The 22,230-nt window shown below is 42.5% G+C and overlaps 2 protein-coding genes across 2 annotated transcripts in view; both read right to left on the bottom strand.

The window, feature by feature from the left end:
* Positions 1 to 10,532, bottom strand: part of LOC112068817 (anoctamin-4-like) — a 49,392-nt gene extending 38,860 nt beyond the window's left edge. Inside the window, 4 exon segments of the mRNA XM_070438313.1 lie at positions 548 to 596; positions 599 to 783; positions 8,782 to 8,862; positions 10,071 to 10,532. Coding sequence (XP_070294414.1) covers positions 548 to 596; positions 599 to 783; positions 8,782 to 8,862; positions 10,071 to 10,311 — 556 coding nt within the window. The 5' untranslated portion in view covers positions 10,312 to 10,532.
* Positions 10,533 to 19,628: 9,096 nt separating this feature from the next.
* Positions 19,629 to 21,967, bottom strand: cunh15orf48 (chromosome unknown C15orf48 homolog). Its single transcript, XM_024136027.2, has 5 exons — positions 21,885 to 21,967; positions 21,675 to 21,733; positions 21,305 to 21,393; positions 20,826 to 20,886; positions 19,629 to 20,088 (listed from the first exon to the last, which is right to left on the bottom strand). The coding sequence occupies exons 2-5, from the start codon at positions 21,714 to 21,716 to the stop codon at positions 20,020 to 20,022; spliced, it is 261 nt and encodes an 86-aa protein (XP_023991795.1). The 5' UTR covers positions 21,717 to 21,733; positions 21,885 to 21,967; the 3' UTR covers positions 19,629 to 20,019.
* Between the last annotated feature and the right edge of the window lie 263 nt (positions 21,968 to 22,230).

Here is a 22,230-nt window from a genome sequence, read left to right as displayed (position 1 = left end):
GCAGGAATGTGCACCAGAGCTGTTCAGTTCTCTACCATAAGCCACCTCCAACGTTGCTGAGAATATGTCAGTACGTCCAACTGGCCTCACAACCGCAGACAACGTGTAACCACACCAGCCCAGGACCTCCACATCTGGCTTCTTCACCTGCGGGATCATCAGACCAGCCACTTGGACAGCTGATGAACTGAGGAGTATTTCTATCTGTAATATAGCCCTTTTCTGGGGAAAAAACTAATTCTGATTGGCTGGACCTCGCTCCCCAGTGGGTGAGCCTGGCTCCCCTGTGCCCTGCCCAGTCATGTGAAATCCAGAAATAGAGCCTAATGAATTTATTTCAAATGATAATAACTCAGTAAAATCGTTGAAATTCTTGCGTTTACATTTTTGTTCAGTATACATCTCCTGATGGCTCTCACTACTGCCATCTACACGCTTACAGTCAACGCCAAAGGTTCTAAGCCGTTTCTAGACGGGTTTTTGTGACCAAACCACAGAGCTGAGATAGAATGAAGTCAGGGTTCAAAGTTGAAAGGTGAAACCTTACTTGTGCTGCTGTCGCTGATGGTCTCTTGGCTGGCGCTGCAGAGGGAGATATAGGGTTGATTGACAGGGAGGCAGGACAGGACACTGGCTCTTGGTACTCAGGGAGTTGCGGGGCTGCGGCAGCGGAGGCCTCGGAGCGAACCCCATCAGGACTGTCACACAGGGGGTGACCTCTGGAAGGGAATGGACTGTTCCAATGAGAGATACCAATGGCCACTTGGCCCCCGAGATCAAACCCTGTAAGGAATATTAATATCTCAGACTGAAAGACTTTCTCAAAACATAGACTCCCTTCCTATAACACATAACCTGGAAAGCATGTGAATGTGAACACTTGTCCTTGCAACTTGCATACTTAGTCTATTTCTCTTACAGCAATGTCAGGGTTCTTTGAAAATCCTTGATATTGAATAGATCCCAGAAAGGCAGACATTGCAGAAAAATCCCATTCCTTGAAAAGGGAAATGAGTGATATTATTCAAATAATTTCCTGTTTCATAATGAAACTAAGGTTGTTGCTCTCTGGAGGATTGAGTTTCCACTTACGATTACATTTCCCATATCTCAGAAATTCAGGGTTCCGCTTCCCTAGTTGAACCATTTAGCAAAATGCTGACATATTTCGCTCTCCCAGTTCAAATAAAAAATGGGGGGGGGGGGGGGGGCTATGTCCATAACATACTGCTCTCTAGTGGTTGATGTTGCCAACTCCATGACTGTCCTTTCCGTTGTTTGATGAGTCCATCTTCGTTTCTCGTTTGTCCGTGGTTTGTCCGTACTTTCACATCTTGGGAAGTATCAGAACTAAGTATGAGGAGGCTACTTATGACAAAAAGTATGTTTTGACGGTTGACAACTAAATCTATATTAAAAGGTATGTTGTGAAACATTTCCACCTGCAAGCACCTTTGTGGAAGTCTGTAAATTCTGTAAAATTTGTAGAATTAAATAAGAAAAATATGGTAACATTGATAGCATGCTGCATAGTGTACATTTAACTTGAATTGATTTAACAGAGTTTACTTTATGCATTTGACTTTCCTTTTGAAGCATACCACATGAAAGTTGCTAACAAACCCAACAATCCTCAAGACATTGTATGAACGCAAATGTCTCTGTCCACGCTCAATGGGCATCACACCAAAGAGCAAAGAGAGGAAGGCCTTCTTTAGCTTTTCTGGAAACACAACCCCAGCACATTATAAGATACACTTCAAATGAGTGGATTTGGCTATTTCAGCCACAACCATGGCTGGCAATCTCCATAGACAAACATTGACAGTAGAATGGCCCATCTGAAGAGCTAGTAGCCTTCTTATTAATGCTGTGTAAAGCATCAGTAGACAGTAATGCATAATTCATTGCATTTTTTATTAGGCTATACATTACACTGAAGCAAGCACTAAAATGGAATTAAGAATGTAGGGGGAAAATGTATCGCCTCTACGGGTGGCAACTATATTACTACTATTTATTCATTAACATAAATCTTTATTCCTATCATTGCAAATGTAGTGGGTCCCTGGGAAATCTCAACCTCCATTGCAACTGTATGCTACTTGAAATGCTATAGCATACAAGGTAATCCACACCTGCGTGTGCTTCAGGGTGCCCTCTAAAACCATCCATGCAATGAGCTGTTTGAATGATACAGTGTGTTCTAAGCAACATCTCTGTCGCAGTCATCATAAAAATAAATGCCCTGCCTAGCTCTCTGAGGAACGTGAGGCCCAGATCACCACTGCCAGCACTTCCTGCCTCTTAGAGGGACCAAGGTACACTACAATGCAGGTGCCTAGAATTGGGCTAGATTTGTATTATTTTGTATTTATTAAGGATCCCCATTAGGCAGCAGCTACTCTTTCTGGGGTCCAGCAACAATAAATCAAATAAAATGTTATTGGTCTCATACACATATTTAGCAGATGTTATTGTGGGTGTAGCGAAATGCAAGTGTTCCTAGCTCCAACAGTGCAGTAGTATCTCACAATTCACAACAATACACAAATCTAAAAGTACAAAAATAAGCTGCATTAGGACAACATATTACATGACATTACATTTCATAACACTTTTCACAACACATTAAGTATGTTACCTCAGGCTCTACTCTACTCTACTACCACAAATCTACAATACAAAATCCATGTGTACTTGTGTGTAGAGTGGGTGTATTATCATGTGTAGGCGTGTGTCTGTGCCTGTGTGTGTCTCTTCACAGTCCCAACTGTTCCATAAAGTGTATTATTATCTGTTTTTTAAATCATCAGTTACAGTGCATTCGGAAAGTATTCAGACCCCTTCCCTTTTTCTACATGTTGTTATTCTAAAATATATTAAATTAAATGTTTTCCTCGTCAATCTACATATTGTAGCCCATAATGACAAAGCGAAAACTGGTTGACATTTTAGCAAATGTATTAAAAATAAAAAAAACAGGGGTCCCGAGGAGCGCAGCGGTCTAAGACACTGCATCGCAGCGCTACAGATCCGGGTTCGATTCCGGGCTGTGTTGCAGCCGGCTGCGACCGGGAGTCCCATGAGGCGGCGCACAATTGGTTCAGCGTCGTCCGGGTTAGGGGAGGGTTTGGCCGGCTGGGATGTCCTTGTCCCATCGTGCTCTAGCAACTCCTTGTGGCGGCCGGGCGCCTGCAAGCTGACCTCGGTCGTCAGTTAGAAGGTGTTTCCTCCGACACATTGGTGCGGCTGGCTTCTGAGTTAAGCGAGCAGTGTGTCAAGAAGCAGCGCGGCTTGGCGGGGTCGTGTTTCTTAGGACGCATGGCTCTTGACCTTCGCCTCTCCTGAGTCCGTACTGGAGTAGCAGCGATGGGACAAGACTGTAACTACCAATTGGATATCACGAAATTGGGGAGAAAAAGGGGTAAAAAGTAGTAACTTTAAAAAATATATAGTAACCCCCAAAAAATTCAGAAATACTCAGACCCTTTGCTTTGAGACTCATAATTGAGCTCAGGTGCATCATGTTTCCATTGATCATCCTTGAGATGTTTCTACAACTTGATTGGAGTCCACCTGTGGTCAATTCAATTGATTGGACATCATTTGGAAAGGCACACACCTGTCTATATAAGGTCCCACAGTTGACAGTGCATGTCAGAGCAAAAAGCGAGTTATGAGCTTGAAGGAATTATCCGTAGAGCTCCCAGACAGGATTGTGTTGAGGCACAGATCTGGGGAAGGGTAACAAAACATTGAAGGTCCCCAAGAAAAGAAAAGAAATCCAATTGTATTTGGCACATGCACTGAATACAACCTTACAATTAAATGCTTACTTACAAGTCCTTAACCAACCATGCAGTTTTAAGAAAATACCCCAAAAAGTAAGAGATAAGAATAACAAATGATTAAAGAGCAGCAGTAAATAACAATAGCGGGGCTATATACAGGGGGTACCAGTACAGAGTCAATGTGTCGAGTTAATTGAGGTAATATGCATGTACGTAGAGTTATTAAAATGACTATGCATTGATAATAACAGAGAGTAGCAGCATCGTTCCAGAGGGAGGGGGGGGGGGGGGGGTGTAAATAGTCAGGGTAGCCATTTGATTAGCTTTTCAGGAGTCTTATGGCTTGGGGGTAGAAGCTATTTAGGAGCCTCTTGGACCTAGACTTGGGGCACCGGTACCACTTGCCGTGCAGTAGCAGAGAAAACAGTCTATGACTAGGGTGACTGGAGTCTTTGACAATTTGTAGGGCCTTCCTCTGACACCACCTGTATAGAGTTCCTGGATGGCAGGAAGCTTGGTCTCGGTGATGTACTGGGCCGTACACACTACCCTCTGTAGTGCCTTGCGATCGGAGGCCAAGCAGTTGCCAAACCATACCAGGATGCAACCTGTCAGGATGCTCTCGATGGTGCAGCTGTATAACCTTTTTCAGTCTCCTGAGGGGGAATAGGTTTTGTCATGCCCTCTTCACGACTGTCTTGGTGTGCTTTGACCATGTTAGTTTGTTGGTGATGTGGACGCCAAGGAACTTGAAGCTCTCAACCTGCTCCACTACAGCCTCGTCGATGAGAATGGGGACGTGCTCGGTCCTCTTTTTCCTGTTGTCCACAATCATCTCCTTTGTCTTGATCACGTTGAGGGAGAGGTTGTTGTCCTTGCACCACACGGCCAGGTCTCTGACCTCCTCCCTATAGGCTGTCTCATCGCTGTCGGTGATCAGGCCTACCACTGTCGTGTCATCAGCAAACTTAATGATGGTGTTGGATTCTTTCCTGGCTGTGCAGTCATAAGTGAACAGGGAGTACAGGAGGGGACTGAGCATGCACCCCTGAGGGACCCCGTGTTGAGGATCAGCGTGGCGGATGTGTTGTTACCTACCCTCACCACCTGGGGGGCGGCCTGTCAGGAAGTCCAGGATCCAGTTGCAGAGGGAGGTGTTTAGTTCCAGGTCTAGGTTTTCTGGGATAATGGTGTTGGTGTGAGCAATGACCAGCCTTTCAAAGCATTTCATGGCTACAGACGTGATTGCTACGGGTTTGTAGTCATTTAGGCAGGTTACCTTAGTGTTTTGGGGCACAGGGACTATGGTGGTCTGCTTGAAACATGTTGGTATTACAGACTCAGACAGGGAGAGATTGAAAATGTCAGTGAAGACACTTGCCAGTTGGTCAGCACATGCTCGGAGTATACGTCCTGGTAATCCGTATGGCCCTGCGGCCTTGTGAATGTTGACCTGTTTAAAGGTCTTACTCACATCGGCTGCGGAGAGTGTGATCACACAGTCGTCCGGAACAGCTGATGCTCTCATGCATGTTTCAGTGTTACTTGCCTCGAAGCGAGCATATAAGTTATTTAGCTCGTCTGGTAGGCTCGTGTCACTGGGCAGCTCTCGGCTGTGCTTCCCTTTGTAGTCTGTAATAGTTTGAGGCCCTGCTACATCCGATGAGCTTCCGAGACGGTGTAGTACAATTCGATCTTAGTCCTGTATTGAGGCTTTGCCTATTTGATGGTTTGTCGGAGGGCATAGCGGGATTTCTTATGAGCTTCAGGGTTAGAGTCCAGCTCCTTGAAAGCGGCAGCTCTACCCTTTAGCTCAGTGCGAATGTTGCCTGTAATCCTTGGCTTCTGGTTGGGGTATGTATGTACAGTCACTGTGGGGACGACGTCCTCGATGCACTTATGGATAATGCCAGTGACTGATGTGGTGTACTCCTCAATGCCATCGGAAGAATCCCGGAATCATATTCCAGTCTATGTTTGCAATACAGAACACAGTGGCTTCCATCATTCTTAATTGGAAGAAGTTTGGAACAACTAAGACTCTTCCTAGAGCTGGCCGCCCGGCCAAACTGAGCAATCGGGGGAGAAGGGCCTTATTCAGGGAGGTGACCAAGAACCCAATGGTCACTCTGACAGAGCTTCAGAGTTCCTCTGTGGAGATGGGAGAACCTTCCAGAAGGACATCATCTCTGCAGCACTCCACCAATCAGGCCTTTGTGGTAGAGTTGCCAGACGGAAGCCACTCCTCAGTAATAGGCACGTGACAGTTTGCTTGGAGTTTGCCAAAAGACACCTAAAGGACTCTCAGACCACATGAGAAACAAGATTCTCTGGTCTGATGAAACCAAGATTGAACTCTTTGGCCTGACTGCCAAGTGACACGTCTGGAGGAAACCTGGCACCTTCCCTACGGTGAAGCATGGTGCTAGCAGCATCATGTTGTGGGGACGTGTTTCAGCGGCATGGACTAGAAGACTAGTCAGGATCGAGGGAAAGATGAACGGAGCAAAGTACAGAGAGATCCTTGATGGAAACCTGCTCCAGAGCGCTCAGGACCACTGGGGTGAAGGTTCACCTTCCAACAGGACAACGACCCTAAGCACACAGCCAAGACAACGCAGGAGTGACTTCGGGACACGTCTCTGAATGTCCCTGAGTGGCACAACCACAGCCCGGATTTGAACCCGATCTCTGGAGAAACCTGAAAAAAGCTGTGCAGCGACGCTCCCCATCCAACCTGACAGAGTTTGAGGATCTGCAGGGAAGAATGGGAGAAACTCCCCAGATACAGTTGTGCCAAGCTTGTAACGTCATACCCAAGAAGACTCAAGGCTGTTATCGCTGACAAAGGTGCTTCAACAAAGTACTGAGTAAAGGGTCTGAATACTTATGTAAATGTGACATCAGTTTTTTATTTTATTTGATAAATGTTCCCCCCCCAAAAAACAGTTTTTCCTTTGTCATTATGGGGTAATTTGTGTAAATTGATAGGGGCAAAAACGATTTAATCCATTTCAGAATAAGGCTGTAACTTAACAAAATGTGGAAAAAGTCAAGGGGTCTGAATACTTTCCGAATGCACTGTACCTGATGTGGAATAGAGTTCCATGTAGCCATGGCTCTACATAGTACTGTGCACCTCCCAAAGTCTGTTCTTGACTTGGGGACTGTGAAAAGACCTCTGGTGGCATGTATTTTGGGGTATGCATGGGTGTCTGAGCTGTGTGCTAGTAGTTTAAAACAGACACCTTGGTGCATTCAGCATGTCATGGATAGTATTAATGTTAGCTCTCTGTGTACATTTAAGGTCCCTGTTCTGAACCAATTGTAATTTTCTGAGGTCCCTCTTTGTGGCAACTGACCACACGACTGAACAGTAGTACAAGAGCGACAAAACTAGGGCCTGTAGGACCTGCCTTGTTGATAGTGTTGTTGAAAAGGCAGAGCAATGCTTTATTATGGACAGACTTCTCCCCATCTTAGCTACTGTTGTATCAACATGTTTTGACCATGACAATTTACAATCCAGGGTTACTCCAAGCAGTTTAGTCACCTCAACTTGATCAATTTCCACATGATTTATTACAAGATTTAGTTGAGGTTTAGGGTTTAGTGAATAATTTGTCCCAAATACAATGCTTTTAGTTTTTGAAATATTTAGGACTAACTTATTCCTTGTCACCCATTCTGAAACGAATTGCAGCTCTTTGTTAAGTGTTGCAGTGATTTCACTCGCTCTAGTAGCTGACGTGTATAGTGCTGAGTCATCCGCATACATACACACTGGCTTTACTCAAAGCCAGTGGCATATCATTAGCAAAGATTGAAAAAGAAGGGGCCAAGACAGCTGCCCTGGGGATTATGTTGGAGAGGAAGCCTCTATGTTCTGTTAGACAGGTAACTCTTTATCCACAATATAGCAGGGGGTGTAAAGCCATAACACATACGTTTTTCCGGCAGCAGACTATGATCGATAATGTCAAATGCAGTACTGAAGTCTAACAAAACAGCTCCCATAATCTTTTTATTATTAATTTCTCTCAGCCAATCGTCAGTCATTTGTGCAAGTGCTTGTTGAACGTCTTTCCCTATAAGCAGGCTGAAAGTCTTGTCAATTTGTTTACAGTAAAATAGAATTGTATCTGGATTCCTCATGGGCTGTGATCAGCTGGCCTGGTCAATAAATGAATTCAAACAATGGTGAGTGCAGCAGTCAGTATGCTTGACCAGGCAAATATTCTGCATCAATAAATCAAATCAATACATTTGATTAGATGTAGCTCATCACTTTAGAACACCCTTTGATTGTAATCCAGGAATTGTCCATGGTTATAATACACTTATTCATTTCCAATATTCAACAGCACTTACTAGAGCAGAGACTACAACAAACCAATAGAGTTGAATTAGGGGAGACTGATCGTCCATTAGCACTTTAGGGGACCCATAGTGATGCAGAGTACCCTATCCTGGCCAAACAATGGGGAAAGATTCTAAATCAGGCTCATCCAGGCGGTATATTGACTCCTCTGAAGGCAGCTTATTGAGAAAGGCTATTGATTTGTCATTTTCTGAAGACTAGAGGTGGCTCAAGGTAAAGCATGTGGGCTACATTTAGAATGATCAATCTGTGAATGACTTGTGCCTGGTCAAAAACTCCTCCATGCATCCATTAAACATGAGCTTTTTATCTAGGCTACTCTATATCAATTTCATTGTCAAGAACTCCACATACAGCACCTGAGGAATTGAAAATGTGCAGGTGTGAAAGATGCATGATATTGGATCTTGTCTACTTCTACCTGATAAAGGATAGACTCATTTTTTTAAAGTCTGATCTCTTGGCGTCGTCAGCGTTTTCACACAGGGTCTATTTTCCAAACATTTCTGAGAGTTTCAGCGTGACTTCTTCCTGCCAAACCAAATATGGCCTCCCCTTGCGGTCTCTTTTGGATATAGAGTAAGACATTCTGTAAAGTACAATTACCGATGGTGATCTGACTGACGCAGCTGTAAAAGGTTCCCGTTCCAGTGGAGACGTTGTAACTGCCACTGCTTGGTTCACGGTCTGGAAAGACAACATCATCATTGGTTGCCCTTGATCAGAGCCACTCCCACATCACACTCAACCTTCAAGAACATGTTAATTCACGCCAGATAACCTGGATTCATCCCATGCAAGGTCACACACAGTATTCGATTTACTGCTTTGGAGTTTCTTGGAGGACATTTTTGTGTTTTAGAACAGAAGACAGAAACGCCCCCATTGGTTCGATTAGCTTTTCTGGAGGAGCTAAATCTTGCCAGAGGCTGCTGAAACTTACTAAATAAATAACGTCTGTTTTTGGATGGCCTTTTGTGTCTGGGATGGGGCAAGTGCTGCAATATAATCAATACTGTACTCAGAGATACATGATTTCTTTAATTCAGGGGGATGTTTGTTGTCGCCACTGAAAATAGATAGAATTTCTTTTTGCCTAACTATCCAAAGTGTATTTAAAGTAAAGGCACACTAAATAGGTTCTAAATTGCAATACTGTCTCCACGTCCACTACAAGACCTATGTCGAGTCAGACTGCTCAAAAGATGCAATGGTCATTCATTTCCCAAAAAGGCATTAACATTTTGGAAACGTTACTAATTATATTGAGGGGAAAGGGTGCCAACATTTACAAAAAATTACTTATGCCTACTTCAGATAACATGATGCAAAATGTTTAAAAAGACTCACATCTTGTATTTCCACACTTGGTGTCATATTGGAATACTGGTGTGCATGCATGTCAATGACTCTCCATAATGGATGAATGTGAATAGGGAGCAGTTTTGCTGGCTACGATTATGAGGGTCACCCAGTCAAATAAAAAATTAACCCTGAAACCTATGGCTGATGAGCTGAGAAATAACCAATTAAATCTGGGTCATCAAGGGAAATGAAAATGTTAACGTTTTATTAACTCTCAGAGTTGGCCTATAGAAAAACAATCACATTTAGGCTTCATCAGGACTATACATGATTTATATTAAGCCTCTGTGTGCTTGCTTATGGCTGCTCTTAAATTGTTAATATAAAGTTAGTGTGGGATGTTAGTGTAAATTGTAGCACACTGTACATTTTGCTACATTGTATCACCACCCATGCACCAACACTTATCTACAGAATCAGATATAAGCGCTTCTGTGTAAAGGGGTTATTCGTTTGTTTTCATTAATCTCGTGTCGCCTACTTTGAAAACCTTACCGAAAATAATATACAACGCTTTCTTTGGACTTTACCTGCTGTGGAACAGGAGGATAGCCGCGTGTCTGTCGCCAGTGCTGGGCTTCCAGGACACACCCGTCCCGTTTCATCCTGAGATTGCAGACAAACAATATGTTCATTGACGTCTCCAGTTTTACATCCCCGTTGCTGCTCGGTCCCCCGGTTGCGTATCCCTGGTTGAATCCTCATACCCTTGTTGAGCTGACGAACCAACCGAACATCAGTACCAGAACATTCATGATCCACGAGCATCATCACCAGCAAGTTCAATTCAAAGCCTGGGATATGTTAGCCAGCCTAACGTTACATGTCTCGAGCACACGTGTAGGTAATATTTTAATGACTATAAATAAATACAGAACCTAGCCTACAACTACTCAGGATATATAACGGTTTATTATGTATAATTTAGTTTGCCATTCTGGTATCGTCCACCCTGACTTCGTCCTCCCAGAAAGCTTGGAGAATAAGGTCGATGGATTTAGCAGTGGGCGAAGAGTTTGGGACAGGCGTGGTTTTCATGCACGTCGTCCAGGTGGCACCCTGCCACACTCTCCTGACTGATCATAGGCTGCAGATCAATAGATGGACGTGTTCCTACAGCTAGAGACTTACAAAAGATGCATCTTTATAAGTTAACCGTAAGTGTAGCATATTGCTGTAGCCTAAGCCCATTAAATATATTTGAACCTTGGAGGCATTTTCTAATAAAGCACACAACCTTTTATTGAAAAGTAGCCTACATTTGACTGACATCAAATAACAAATGATGTAGCGTATAGCACACTGTGTGTATAATGCTATTATAGAACAATATGGCGGCATTAAGTAGCCTATTTTAATTTAACTAGTTCTAAAGCCAGTGTTTGAGTTTTCAACCGAAATGATAGGGTTGGGATAGGGATAGCGTAACCAGTGATACCACCCTGAGGGTGTCTCAAGGGGAGTTGGGATATGCACAAAAAATAGGACAAATAATTATAAGCACCCACCAAATGATTATTGTTGTAGATCTGTGGTTACATGCAATTACGGACTCTCTCAAAGAGGGGATTATCCTGCACAAAATGTCTACATAAAAATTTATGAATGAATCAGCAGTCAAATATAAGTAGATGAATGCATTACACATAAACTCTACATTGTGGATGGTTTGCATGGTACAGTGAGTACAGATGGCTTTTATCATTAACACAGATAAACACCTAGGTGCAGAGCTGTTACACGGCATCTTTCAGCACTGTCAGATTGTGCTATAACCTTGAGTCTCAATATTTTAGTCAGGATTTCACATTGGAGGGAGCTGTTTATTATGCAACTGTTCCAAAACCCTTATGCAATCAAATTCTCAGATGATTCTACCAATGAGGAATACCAGTGTTTATCGACCTGTGGAGTGGTGTCATCAAAATGGTATAATCCTGGATCACCAGAACTGATCTTTGGTGTTCAACAGGATATCTACAACACACCTGTCGTGATCAAATCAAATCAAAATGTATTGGGCACATACACGTGTTTACCAGATGTTATTGCGGGTGTAGCGAAATGCTTGTAAGTTTGATATGATCCACAACCAATCCATTAAGATCATGGTGCCACACCCTAAAATGTCCATGTGAATTTAATTTGCAGTAAGAGGTTAATGAGAAAATCTACTTATGGCATCTAGGCTAAGGTCAAGGTCTTTTGGGTCAAGAAGACAAATGTTGTTTCCATGTTTTTGCTCCACCATTCAGTTTCATGTAGTACAGAATGACAGTTTGATATGATATAGCAGCTTCTGCCACCCTGTACAGCTTAAAAACACCATGTTGACTCGTGCAAGTTTGTTAAAAAAAAATGTTGGCCACTTGCACTTAAAGAGTCCTTTAAAAACTAGGCTAAAACTTTTCAGTGCAGCGATGAAAAGTATGTGCACTATACATTATATGCTTGCTCAGATGCTGTGAAGTGGAATCTCAGCTAAATCGATGTCTAAAACGAACATGGAGGTATCTAAAATAGATTTTCAGCATGGGCATAAAAAACAAATTTATAGGACACAGTCTGCATTGCAACATCTTAATACAGGAAAAATGTGGAGCATGTTTAATAATTTTTTGTGTCCGTGTTTATCAACTTTGGGTGGAAAAGCTCCTCAGCAAAGCACAGCACTGTGGAGGAAGGCCCTCTGGCCCAGGGGAAATAGCCCAGTTCCGTCAGGTCATTACTCAAAGGCCGATATCCTCAATGCCATGTTCTACATTTCCAAACATAAGATGAAGGACCTGGGGACTTGAAATTAGGGTTTTGGCTTTGCAGGGAACTTCTGCAAGTATCCCTCGCTTTACCTTCACATTTTTCAGTGTAAAAGGGGAAAAAAGATAGAAAAGTTAGAGCTGGGCTGTTTTAAAGGGCCAGTGCAGTCAAAAAACTGATTTCTCTGTGTTTATATGCTATTTCTACACTATGAGGTTGAAATAATACTGTGAGATTGTGAAAATTATGATAATGCCCTTTTAGTGTAAGAGCTGTTTGAAAAGGCCGGCTGAAATTTCAGCAGGTTTTGCATGGGTGGAGTTTTGGCTTTCCTCCAGGTGGTGAAGTTAATAGATGTCACACCCTGACCTTAGTTCCTTGTTTATGTCTCTAGTTTGGTTTGGTCAGGGCGTGAGTTGGGGTGGGCATTCTATGTATTTCTATGTGTTTGGCCTGGTATGGTTCCCAATCAGAGGCAGCTGTCAATCGTTGTAGGTAGGTAGCCTGTTCCCACCTGTGTTTGTGGGTAGTTGTTTTCTGTTTTGTGTATTGCACCTTGCAGAACTGTTCGTTTGGCGTTTTGTTGTTTTTGTTCAAGTGTTCATATTTATTAAAAGTATTATGAATACTTACCACGCTGCACCTTGGTCCTCTTCTCCTTCTCCCGACGACGGTTGTTACAATAGACCAATAACAAACAAAGTTCCAAACCTCTCTGCCAATAACAGCTAGTTTTCAGGTAACATATCCTGCTGTATTGGGCCTTTAAGGGTTGAGGGATGGTCTCCCTGATCCAGATTAAGCCTAGTCCTGGACTTAAAGCGTGCTCAATGGAGAATCTCCAAGTAAAGTACTTTTTAAATTCAGGACTAATAGTCTAAATCTTTGGCTGGAAAACCATCCTTTAATGTTTGGCAGATTATGCTGCCATATACTTTGCTTCTCTTATGCTGAATTCAATCAGTACTTCACATATCAGTGTCTACTGTCACGTTCGTCGTAATGAGCGGACCAAGGCGCAGCATGAGTATAGTTCCACATATTTATAATCTCCGTGAAACAAACAAAACAATAAAGAAACAACGAAACGTGAAGTCATGACGTGCACACAGGCAACTAAACACAAACAATATCCCACAAAACACAGGTGTGGAAATGGCTACCTAAATATGATCCCCAATCAGAGGCAACGATAAACAGCTGCCTCTAATTGGGAACCATATTAGCACCAACGTAGAAATAGACATACTAGAACACCCCCTAGTCACGCCCTGACCTACTACATCATAGAGAACCAAGGGCTCTGTATGGTCAGGGCGTGACATCTACGCTCTTAGAAAAAAATGTTTTTCCTGCTGTCCCCATAGGAGAACCCTTTGAAGAACCCTTTTTGGTTCCATGTAGAACCCTTTTTCACAGAAGGTTCTACATGGAACACAAAAAAGTTCTGCCTGGAACCAAAAATGGTTCTACTTGGAACCGAAAAGGGTTCCCCTATGGGGACAGCCAAAGAACCCTTTTGGAACCCTTTTTTCTAAGAGTGTATTTCACACAATTACACATTCAATGTTATTATTCACCACGAAACAGTTATCTCTCTTCAAAGTACATTTTGAAGAGACTGTTTGGGGTCACCTGCACTGTCGCACCATCAGACCCATAAAGAGTGGGATAAGTTTACCTCTAATTTCTGTGAAACACAATACATKTTTTCTGATGAGCTACAACATTATCATAGTCATTTGATATGAATGAAACAAGACTATGGGTTCCTCTTATATCAAAAAGGGACATCAGTCAGTCACTTTTATCTGGCAACCTGGCTCTTCCCAGGGTACAGCTTCAGTAAAAGGCAACCTGACACGAAATGTGTGTGTATGTGTGTTTGTGTCAAGGTGAGAAACGATCAATGTCAGTCACTTCACACCAAGCAGCTGCATGATAAACAGCAGTGTCTTTTGTTTGCTTGAGTAGTGTTAGGCCTCACTACACAGCTGCACGTCTTCATTTCACTCACCAAGTAGCCTACAGTGCCTCCTTACAGCCAAAGAGTATAGTCTAGATACAGAAAGAGGCCCAGAAGCCATCATCCTTGAAGCTGGAAAACTAAGCAGTCACAGCTTCTTTGGCTAGCTCAGCCAAACAGGACAAAAGACATGTGACCATGTCAAGTTGCAGAACATGTGTAGTACAAGTTGTTGTGTTGGAAACTTTGACAAGAAACTTTGTTGTAGTTATTGTGTTTGAATTGAATCTGAATCTTATTAGCCACATCAACACAACACTTATGAAAGCCATCCGTTAGTAGCCCACACACATCAAGCAGGAACGTGTGTTACCTAAGGAGAGACAGAGAGTTGGACGCATCGTTGCCTTTCTATCTGGGTTCACGTGTCTGCAATCTGAGGGCTTGTTCCACTAAGGCTGTGCGGAGTGCTGACTCAGAGGCTTCCTTCCTCCCCCTCTCTCTCTGGCAGCAGGGGGTGGGGGTATGCCGGTGAGTAGATGCATAAATAGGCCATGGTGCATGATTCCCACTAAACAGATCTCCAAGGCTATCTGTAGCATGACAGATTCCCACTAAATAGATCTCCAAGGCTATCTAGCAAGTAAATGCTGTGTGCCATAGGTTATGAACACGCTTTTGCACATAGCCTACCACCAGGTACTACAGTATGACACTCGTGCCTCTTGTATTGTCATTCAGCAGAGTGATCTTAGAGTGGAATAGGTCTATTTGTATTTCTGAATCTATTCATTCATGTTCAGTTGAGAGCTCGCACTTGTATGTGTTAGCAATAGTGCTTTTTTACATTCATGCTAAAGACGCAATCATTATCTTGCTCAGTTTGTCTATAAAACACTGTTAATTAAGTTTGTAACATTTCTACCGTGTCACCATCTTGAAAGTCTCACATTCGGTGTTCTCGAAAGCGCTCTCATGCACTACTTTACCTGTGTAGTGAGCAGACATTTTTTGGGCTATGTTTTGTGTCAATTAAAATGCATTATACTAATTCCATGACCATTATACACTGACTGTACAAAACATAAAATATTCTAAGCATGTACTCTAAAAGGTGTCGAAAGCGTTCCACAGGGATGCTGGCCCATGTTGACTCCAACGCTTCCCACAGTTGTATCAAGTTGGCTGGATGTCCTTTGGGTGGTGGACCATTTTTAATACACACTGGAAACTGTTGTGCTTGAAAAACCCAGCAGCATTAATGTTCTTTACACTCAAACCTGTGCGCATGGCACCTACAACCATACCCATTCAAAGGCACTTAAATATTTTGTCTTGCCTCTTCACCCTCTGAATGGCACACACACAATCCCTGTCTTAATTTTCTCAAGGCTTAAAAATCCTTCTTTAATCTGTCTTCTCCCCTTCATCTACTCTGACTGAAGTGGATTTAACAGGTGACATCAATAAGGGATCATAGCTTTCACCTGGATTCACCTGGTCAGTCTTTCATGGAAATAACAGAACATGTTCATAATGTTTTGTAGACTCAGTGTATGTGTTGATGTCCAATTTTTTTTTATTGTATCTTGTTTTCTCAGAGGAGAAAAGCATGCATGCAATTATATAAACATAATTTGCGCTAGTGGAGAAGGAGTCTAATTTTATGCAAGCAAATTTGTTTCCATGTTTCCTCTCCTCACCTCCTCGATTACCTTTGAACTTCTTCAAAAGGAGGCAAGGAGAGGAAGGAGGGAGTGGACGTGAGGAATCGAGGAAATCCAATTGAGAAAGGGCCAAGGAGGCATCAAGAGAGGAGAGAGGATGTGAGGAATCGAGGAAAGATTAATTGAGAAACAGACAATGTCCTAACGCTCTCTATCTGTGTATTGTGATTCTAGTGCCCTCTAGTGCCAGTGCAGGCCAAGGCCCGACACCTGTTGCTCCATACCTACAGCCTGACCAGCTGCATCGAGCAGGTCCTGACTCACAGGAACAGGGCTACACACACTTGCACAAACTGCAGAGAGTCCACCGCTTAGCCTAAAACATGTGGATGCAGCCTATGTATTGGGCATGCATTCTAAGTGGTACTTAGAATGCATTCTAAGTGGTACCTCCTCCTTCCAGAGGAGGTTGGTGGGAGGAGCTACAGGAGGACAGGCTCATTGTATTGGCTGGAATGAAATAAATGGAACTGTACAGTATATGGACGCCACATGTTTGACTCAGTTCCATTTATTCCATTCCAGCCATTAAAATGAGTCCGTCCTCCTATAGCTCCTCCCACCAGGCTTCCCATTCCCTTCATAACCTCAGGATGCAGTACTGGCCAGTCATTGATCACATGATCAGCTGTTAGTTTGTGTGTGAATGAGCCTTGGTTATCAATCTTGAGTTAAATTATCACTAGACTGAGACAGAGAGAGTGAGATCTGTCTTTGTGTCTGTCACTCACGCTTTCTTTTACTAAACAATGCAGCATAACTGTCAGTCACTGTCTCACCTGGAATATATGTTAACTGGAAACATGTGAATGAAGAACCTGTTAGTACATTCTGAAATAATAAATAGTATTTTGAAAACTCACCTAGAAAGTTGATACGTTATTAGATACAAGGACCCCACTGGGCACATATTTCAAATCAACATCAATTCCATGTTTGTTCAACGTGATTTTATTGAAATGACATGGAAACAATGTTGAGTCAACCAGTGTGTGCCCAGTGGGAAGAGGCAGAGAGACGTGAGTCAGATTAACATGATTAGTTATAATATGGCAATGACAGAGGTCATACATTCGGGTTTTGACATTGACTGATATATTATAGGACAAGAGTGCTGTCTGTGGTCTCTTCTGCTTCTATGGAATACTGGAGTGGTGAGATCCTGTTTGTGCTGTTGTATTACACTAACACGACTAGATGGCGTAGTTGTCAGCAGTATGGTGTGTTCTGGCCAGACTTGAGCCTAGGTGTCACAGTTAGGAAGAAGTGAAGCAAACACTCATGGTGATAACCACTACACTTGACTAGCCTGTTTTCCTTCTATACTAATAACCACCACACTGTGACTAGTCTGGTTTCTAGGCAACAGAGCAAGTCTGTTAGTGGTTAGTTAGGCAATCTTCTTGTTTACATTTCCCTCAGACGAGAGATTTACAACCTCCACCTGACATTTTGTTCTGGAGCACCACAAAACTTTAGTACTGCACTCTGCTCTTGGCCTGGGTGATCAGTTTAGAACGGTTACAAACCCTGCCTATCCCAACAACCAAGAGGAAACACAGTCAGTGTTATGATAGTTCCGCCCTGGTTATGGAGTGGAGCGGACACCTAAGTCACAATGAGCTAGACTTCCTGATCACAAGACAGGGGTGTGAGGGGCAGGATGTGTGTATGTGAGACTGTTGTCACGTACACACACAGACCCTATTCAAACCCTTTACATGTGCACCTTTCATTTCTTTCCTCTTTCCTCTAGGTAAGTGCAGATCTCACACAATCGAATTGGTGTAAGCAAGGGTTCTGTTGTATAGCTTTCACCCATCCAGTCATATCAGATCATTGATTACCTCAAGGAGAGGAGGATGGACTATTTAGCTTCTGTGGTAATATGGACAGTCTTTTTTACTTGAGATCTCAAATTGATATGGTTATAGAGAAATATCTGTTGATATATGGGTAGCGAGGTAACACGAGTACAGACTTTGCCTCACAGGGAGTCTACCTGTCCAGGCTCACCCAGTGGTTAAATGACACATGCTCATCTGTGGTAATGGCAGCTACAGTGCCTTCAGAAAGCATTCACACCCTTGAGTTTTTCCACATTTTGTTGTGTTACAGCCTGAATTTAAATAGATTAAATAGAGATTTTGTGTCACGGGCCTACACACAATACCCCATAATGTCAAAGTGGAATTGTTTTTTAAAATGTTTACAATTTAATTAAAAATGAAAACCTGAAATGTCTTGAGTCATTAAGTATTCAACCTATGTGTTATGGTAACCCTAAATAAGTTCAGGAGTAAAAATGTGCTTAACAAGTCACATAATGAGTTGCATGGACTCACTCTGTGTGCAATAATAGTGTCTAACATGATTTTTGAATGACTACCTCATCTCTGTACCCCACACATGCACTGAGTGTACAAAACATTAGGAACACATTCCTAATATTGAGTTGCAGCCCTGTTTGCCCCCGGAACAGCCTCAATTCGTCGGGGCATGAACTCTACAAGGTGTCAAAAGCGTTCCACAGGGATACTAGTCCATGTTGACTCCAATGCTTCCCACTCATGTATGACTAGTTGTGCATTCTTTTATCGGTCCTTGGGCACAAATATTGTACTGGACTGTCAGTTGACTAACTGTAGCCCATCTGTTGCTCTGCACAATTTGTGTCACAGCCTCCTTTGTCCTCTTTCATCAATGACCACTGGCCTGCCGTTGGCTGGAAGTCCTTTAGGTGGTGGACCATTCTTGATACACACAGGAAACTGTTGAGCATGAAAAACCCAACAGCGTTGCAATTCTTGACACACCCAAACCGGTGTGCCTGGCACCTACTACCATAACCTGTTCAAAGGCACTTCAATATTTTGTCTTGCCAATTCCCCCTCTAAATGGCACACATACACAATCCATGTCTCAATTGTCTCAAGGCATAAAAAAATCCTTCTTTAACCTGTTTCCTCCATCTACACTGATTGAAGTGGATTTAACAGTTAATCAATAAGGGATCATTCACCTGGATTCCCCTGGTCAGCCTATGTTATGGAAAGAGCAGATGTTCCTAATGTTTTGTACACTCAGTGTATACGTGTAGTAAGTGGTAATATAATAATAACGCTTTATGAGAGGGACATGTAGGTGTTATTGCTCCACCAACCAGTAAGAGGACTGTCTCTGCACACAGACACAACACACACACACAGTGTCCTGAGGGTAACTCTATCCCCATCCTGCTCTCCCTCTGCCTGATTACTGTAATCAGTAATCATGTTAAGAGAGGGATTGGCTCCAAGCAGCCCAGTCTGGTGCATTAGGACTGTTCCATCAGTCAAGACAATGCATTGCCGATAATGTTTTCTGAATACTAATTCTAGACTGACATTTTGGGACACAGACAGAAGCCAGACAGAACTATGATGTCACCTTAAGGACAGTTTGGCACAAGGGCTTTCGTTACACAGGTTAATGTCTCCATCAGACACACTTCTGGGGACAGAGACAGAGAGAAGCCAGACAGAGCTGTGATAAAGTTACCTTGATGATAGTTGGGGACACAAGCTTTTGAAAACAACCACCAGAATGGACGTACTTAACTCCATGTAGACACTCCTCATTAATAACACGAGCAATGGTACATTTTTATTGCAATAATTTTTATTTCACACAGACAAACAGTTTGTTTCACAAACAAACAGCTTTGGTCACATTTAGAGTCAGCTATAGTGCAGTACAGTGCAGTTACATCACTGGGACAGACAGACAGCTTTTCCTCTTTACAGCCTGGTGATGTAAGTAACACTACAGCTGTGGACATCCTCAGTCCTGGGGACAGTGTTGAGCACAGGGATACCCCACCAGTATAGCAGAAGCGTTTCCGCCCACTAAGTATCAGGGAATCTAGTCTGGGCAGAAAGGATTCTGCTAGACTGGGAAGGGGTGCAGGAAGGGCAGGGACGCAGCCCTCATTCAGGATGGAGGGGGGAGGAAGGGGAGAGAATGGAGAGAAATAGAAAGATAGAGAGATCACTTGGTCATACTCTTCACCAGCTCCAGCTCTTCAATGGGTCTCCATTTCTGGTTGATAGTGACTAGCTGCAGTTGGGAGAAAACCACACACACTTACACAACAACAACAATAACACTACTGGTCATATGTTACTACAAATACTCACCAGCGTTGGGGTCAATTCCATTTAGATTTAGTCAATTGACAAAGTAAAGTAAAGTTCCAGTTCCAGTTTTCCTCATTGCTTGTTTAGAATTACAGTTTCAGTCAACTTCCTGAATTGACAAAATTGAAATGGAATTGACCCCAACCCTGCTAGCTTCCTACTACATCCACAGTCAATCAATCCCACAGGGCATCAAATCATCACTACTGCATCTGCCTCCTTTATCAATAGGTCCCCATGCAATGAATCAACTGTGAATACAGATGTTTAGATAACAGTTGAAATTACTTTTAGATTACAGTAGAAATGGGAGATGTCCCGCCCCCCGATGGGTGCCCAGCCCTTTATGGTAAGTTATAGTCCTACTTGGCAACGTTTCTCTGTTGTGTGACTCAGCAGAATAGAGGAGGAACCACTGCATTGGCACACAACCTATACCCATAACATTACCCACAGAGTGGTCTCAATACCCATACCAATATCAATATCAACTTAGAGTGGTCCTCTATCAGAAATAACTAGGCATATGAAGAGTGTTTATAATGTAAAGCATACAAAGTACACTAATTAAGCCAAAAAAGCAAGAAAATGTCAATACTAACATAGATAGGTAAGAAATAGACAGACATAAAAAGTGTTTATAATGTTATCAATCACCTTCTGTGGTTTAGATGGGTCCAGTCTCTCCCAGGGTTCAGGGTTTGTGCTTTTATTTAAACTGAAAGAAAGTTAGAGAAATTATTAAAACAGAATATATCTCTGCCTGCTATGCCAGGGTTTGTCTTTATCGAAATATAAAGTTAAAGGGGCAGGCTTGTCAGAGACTGATAAACAAATCCACTTAATGAAATCAGCATGGGGCTACAGTTAAAGTGAGATCATACCGGGTTAGTACTTCAAGTTTCTTATCGTACCCATTATTAGAAGCACAATGAAATAGCCACACAAGGAAATATAATGCGCATGCAAATAAGAAGAAATGTGGATTCCCCAGACCCAGATTAAATCTTACCCTGGACTAAAAATACTAAATTGAGAATCTCCACAAAAATGGTTAGTAAAGTACTAGGTTTATTTGGGTCCAGGAAGCCATAAAAATGTACAGCAAATACATGATAAAATACATAAAATCTCACATGACATCATTCTTTGTAAATAGGAAGTAGAGTGAGGCAGAGGTGGCTCCTACAGCAGCCAATGCCACGAAGCCGATCAGAGGAATGAGCTGGGAGAGAGAAACACGCAGCTGTCAGGATAAGGGCCTCATACCCTTATATGTGGATAGCATGGTTGGTCCTAACTCTATTTGAGAATTGGGGTCTACATAATTTAATTCAGGAAGCAAGGGAAATGGAATTCCCATAAATAAATACAACTTAAATTATTTATTTGTAATTTAATTTAAACTCTTGCAGGGAATAACCTTGCTAGGATAGGAATAATGAATAACCTTAATCAGAAACCATAGAAACACTGATCCAAAACAAGAAATAGAGAGAAACTCACCTCTTTCCTCTTCCTCAGCATCTGAATAAATCCAGACTTCATTTTTATTTTCAAATTCCCTTCAGGTATTTAAAAGAAAACACGTAGTATTGTTTTAAATGATTGAGTCGAATATTAATCTGGTAACAAGTATTATTCTGTCTAGCAAATATTTAATCTGTGTAGGTCCATCCTATAAGGCAACAGGTCTATAGATGCTGTCCGTCTCACCTGCTGCCGCCAGAGTCCCAAGGTCCTTGTGAGCAGAGCATCCTGAATGTCTATTGAAGTAGGCTACTATCCGACCAGAGGTGATACGAGTTGTAAAGCACGTAGACATTTTCGCTATCGAAATCCTTCACAGCGTTTCAATTGAGCCGGCGGTTGATCAACTTTCCTCTGTGAGTGTGAGCGCATCGCCCCCCTGTGGTTTCAAATGTTCAAGGTGAAAATGCCAAGTGCATTTCTGTTGCACGTTTTCTGAGCGCCCTGAAAGCAGATAACTCTTTCAAGTAAATATAATTGTTAGAACTATTTTGATAGAAAATAAAATGCGTTTAAATTGTGTATGAAATGC

Source organism: Salvelinus sp. IW2-2015, unplaced genomic scaffold, assembly GCF_002910315.2.
Source record: "Salvelinus sp. IW2-2015 unplaced genomic scaffold, ASM291031v2 Un_scaffold743, whole genome shotgun sequence".
Lineage (NCBI taxonomy): Eukaryota > Metazoa > Chordata > Actinopteri > Salmoniformes > Salmonidae > Salvelinus > Salvelinus sp. IW2-2015.
The sequence above is the reverse complement of the archived record's forward strand: the minus strand, read 5'-3'. Positions and strand labels throughout refer to the sequence as shown.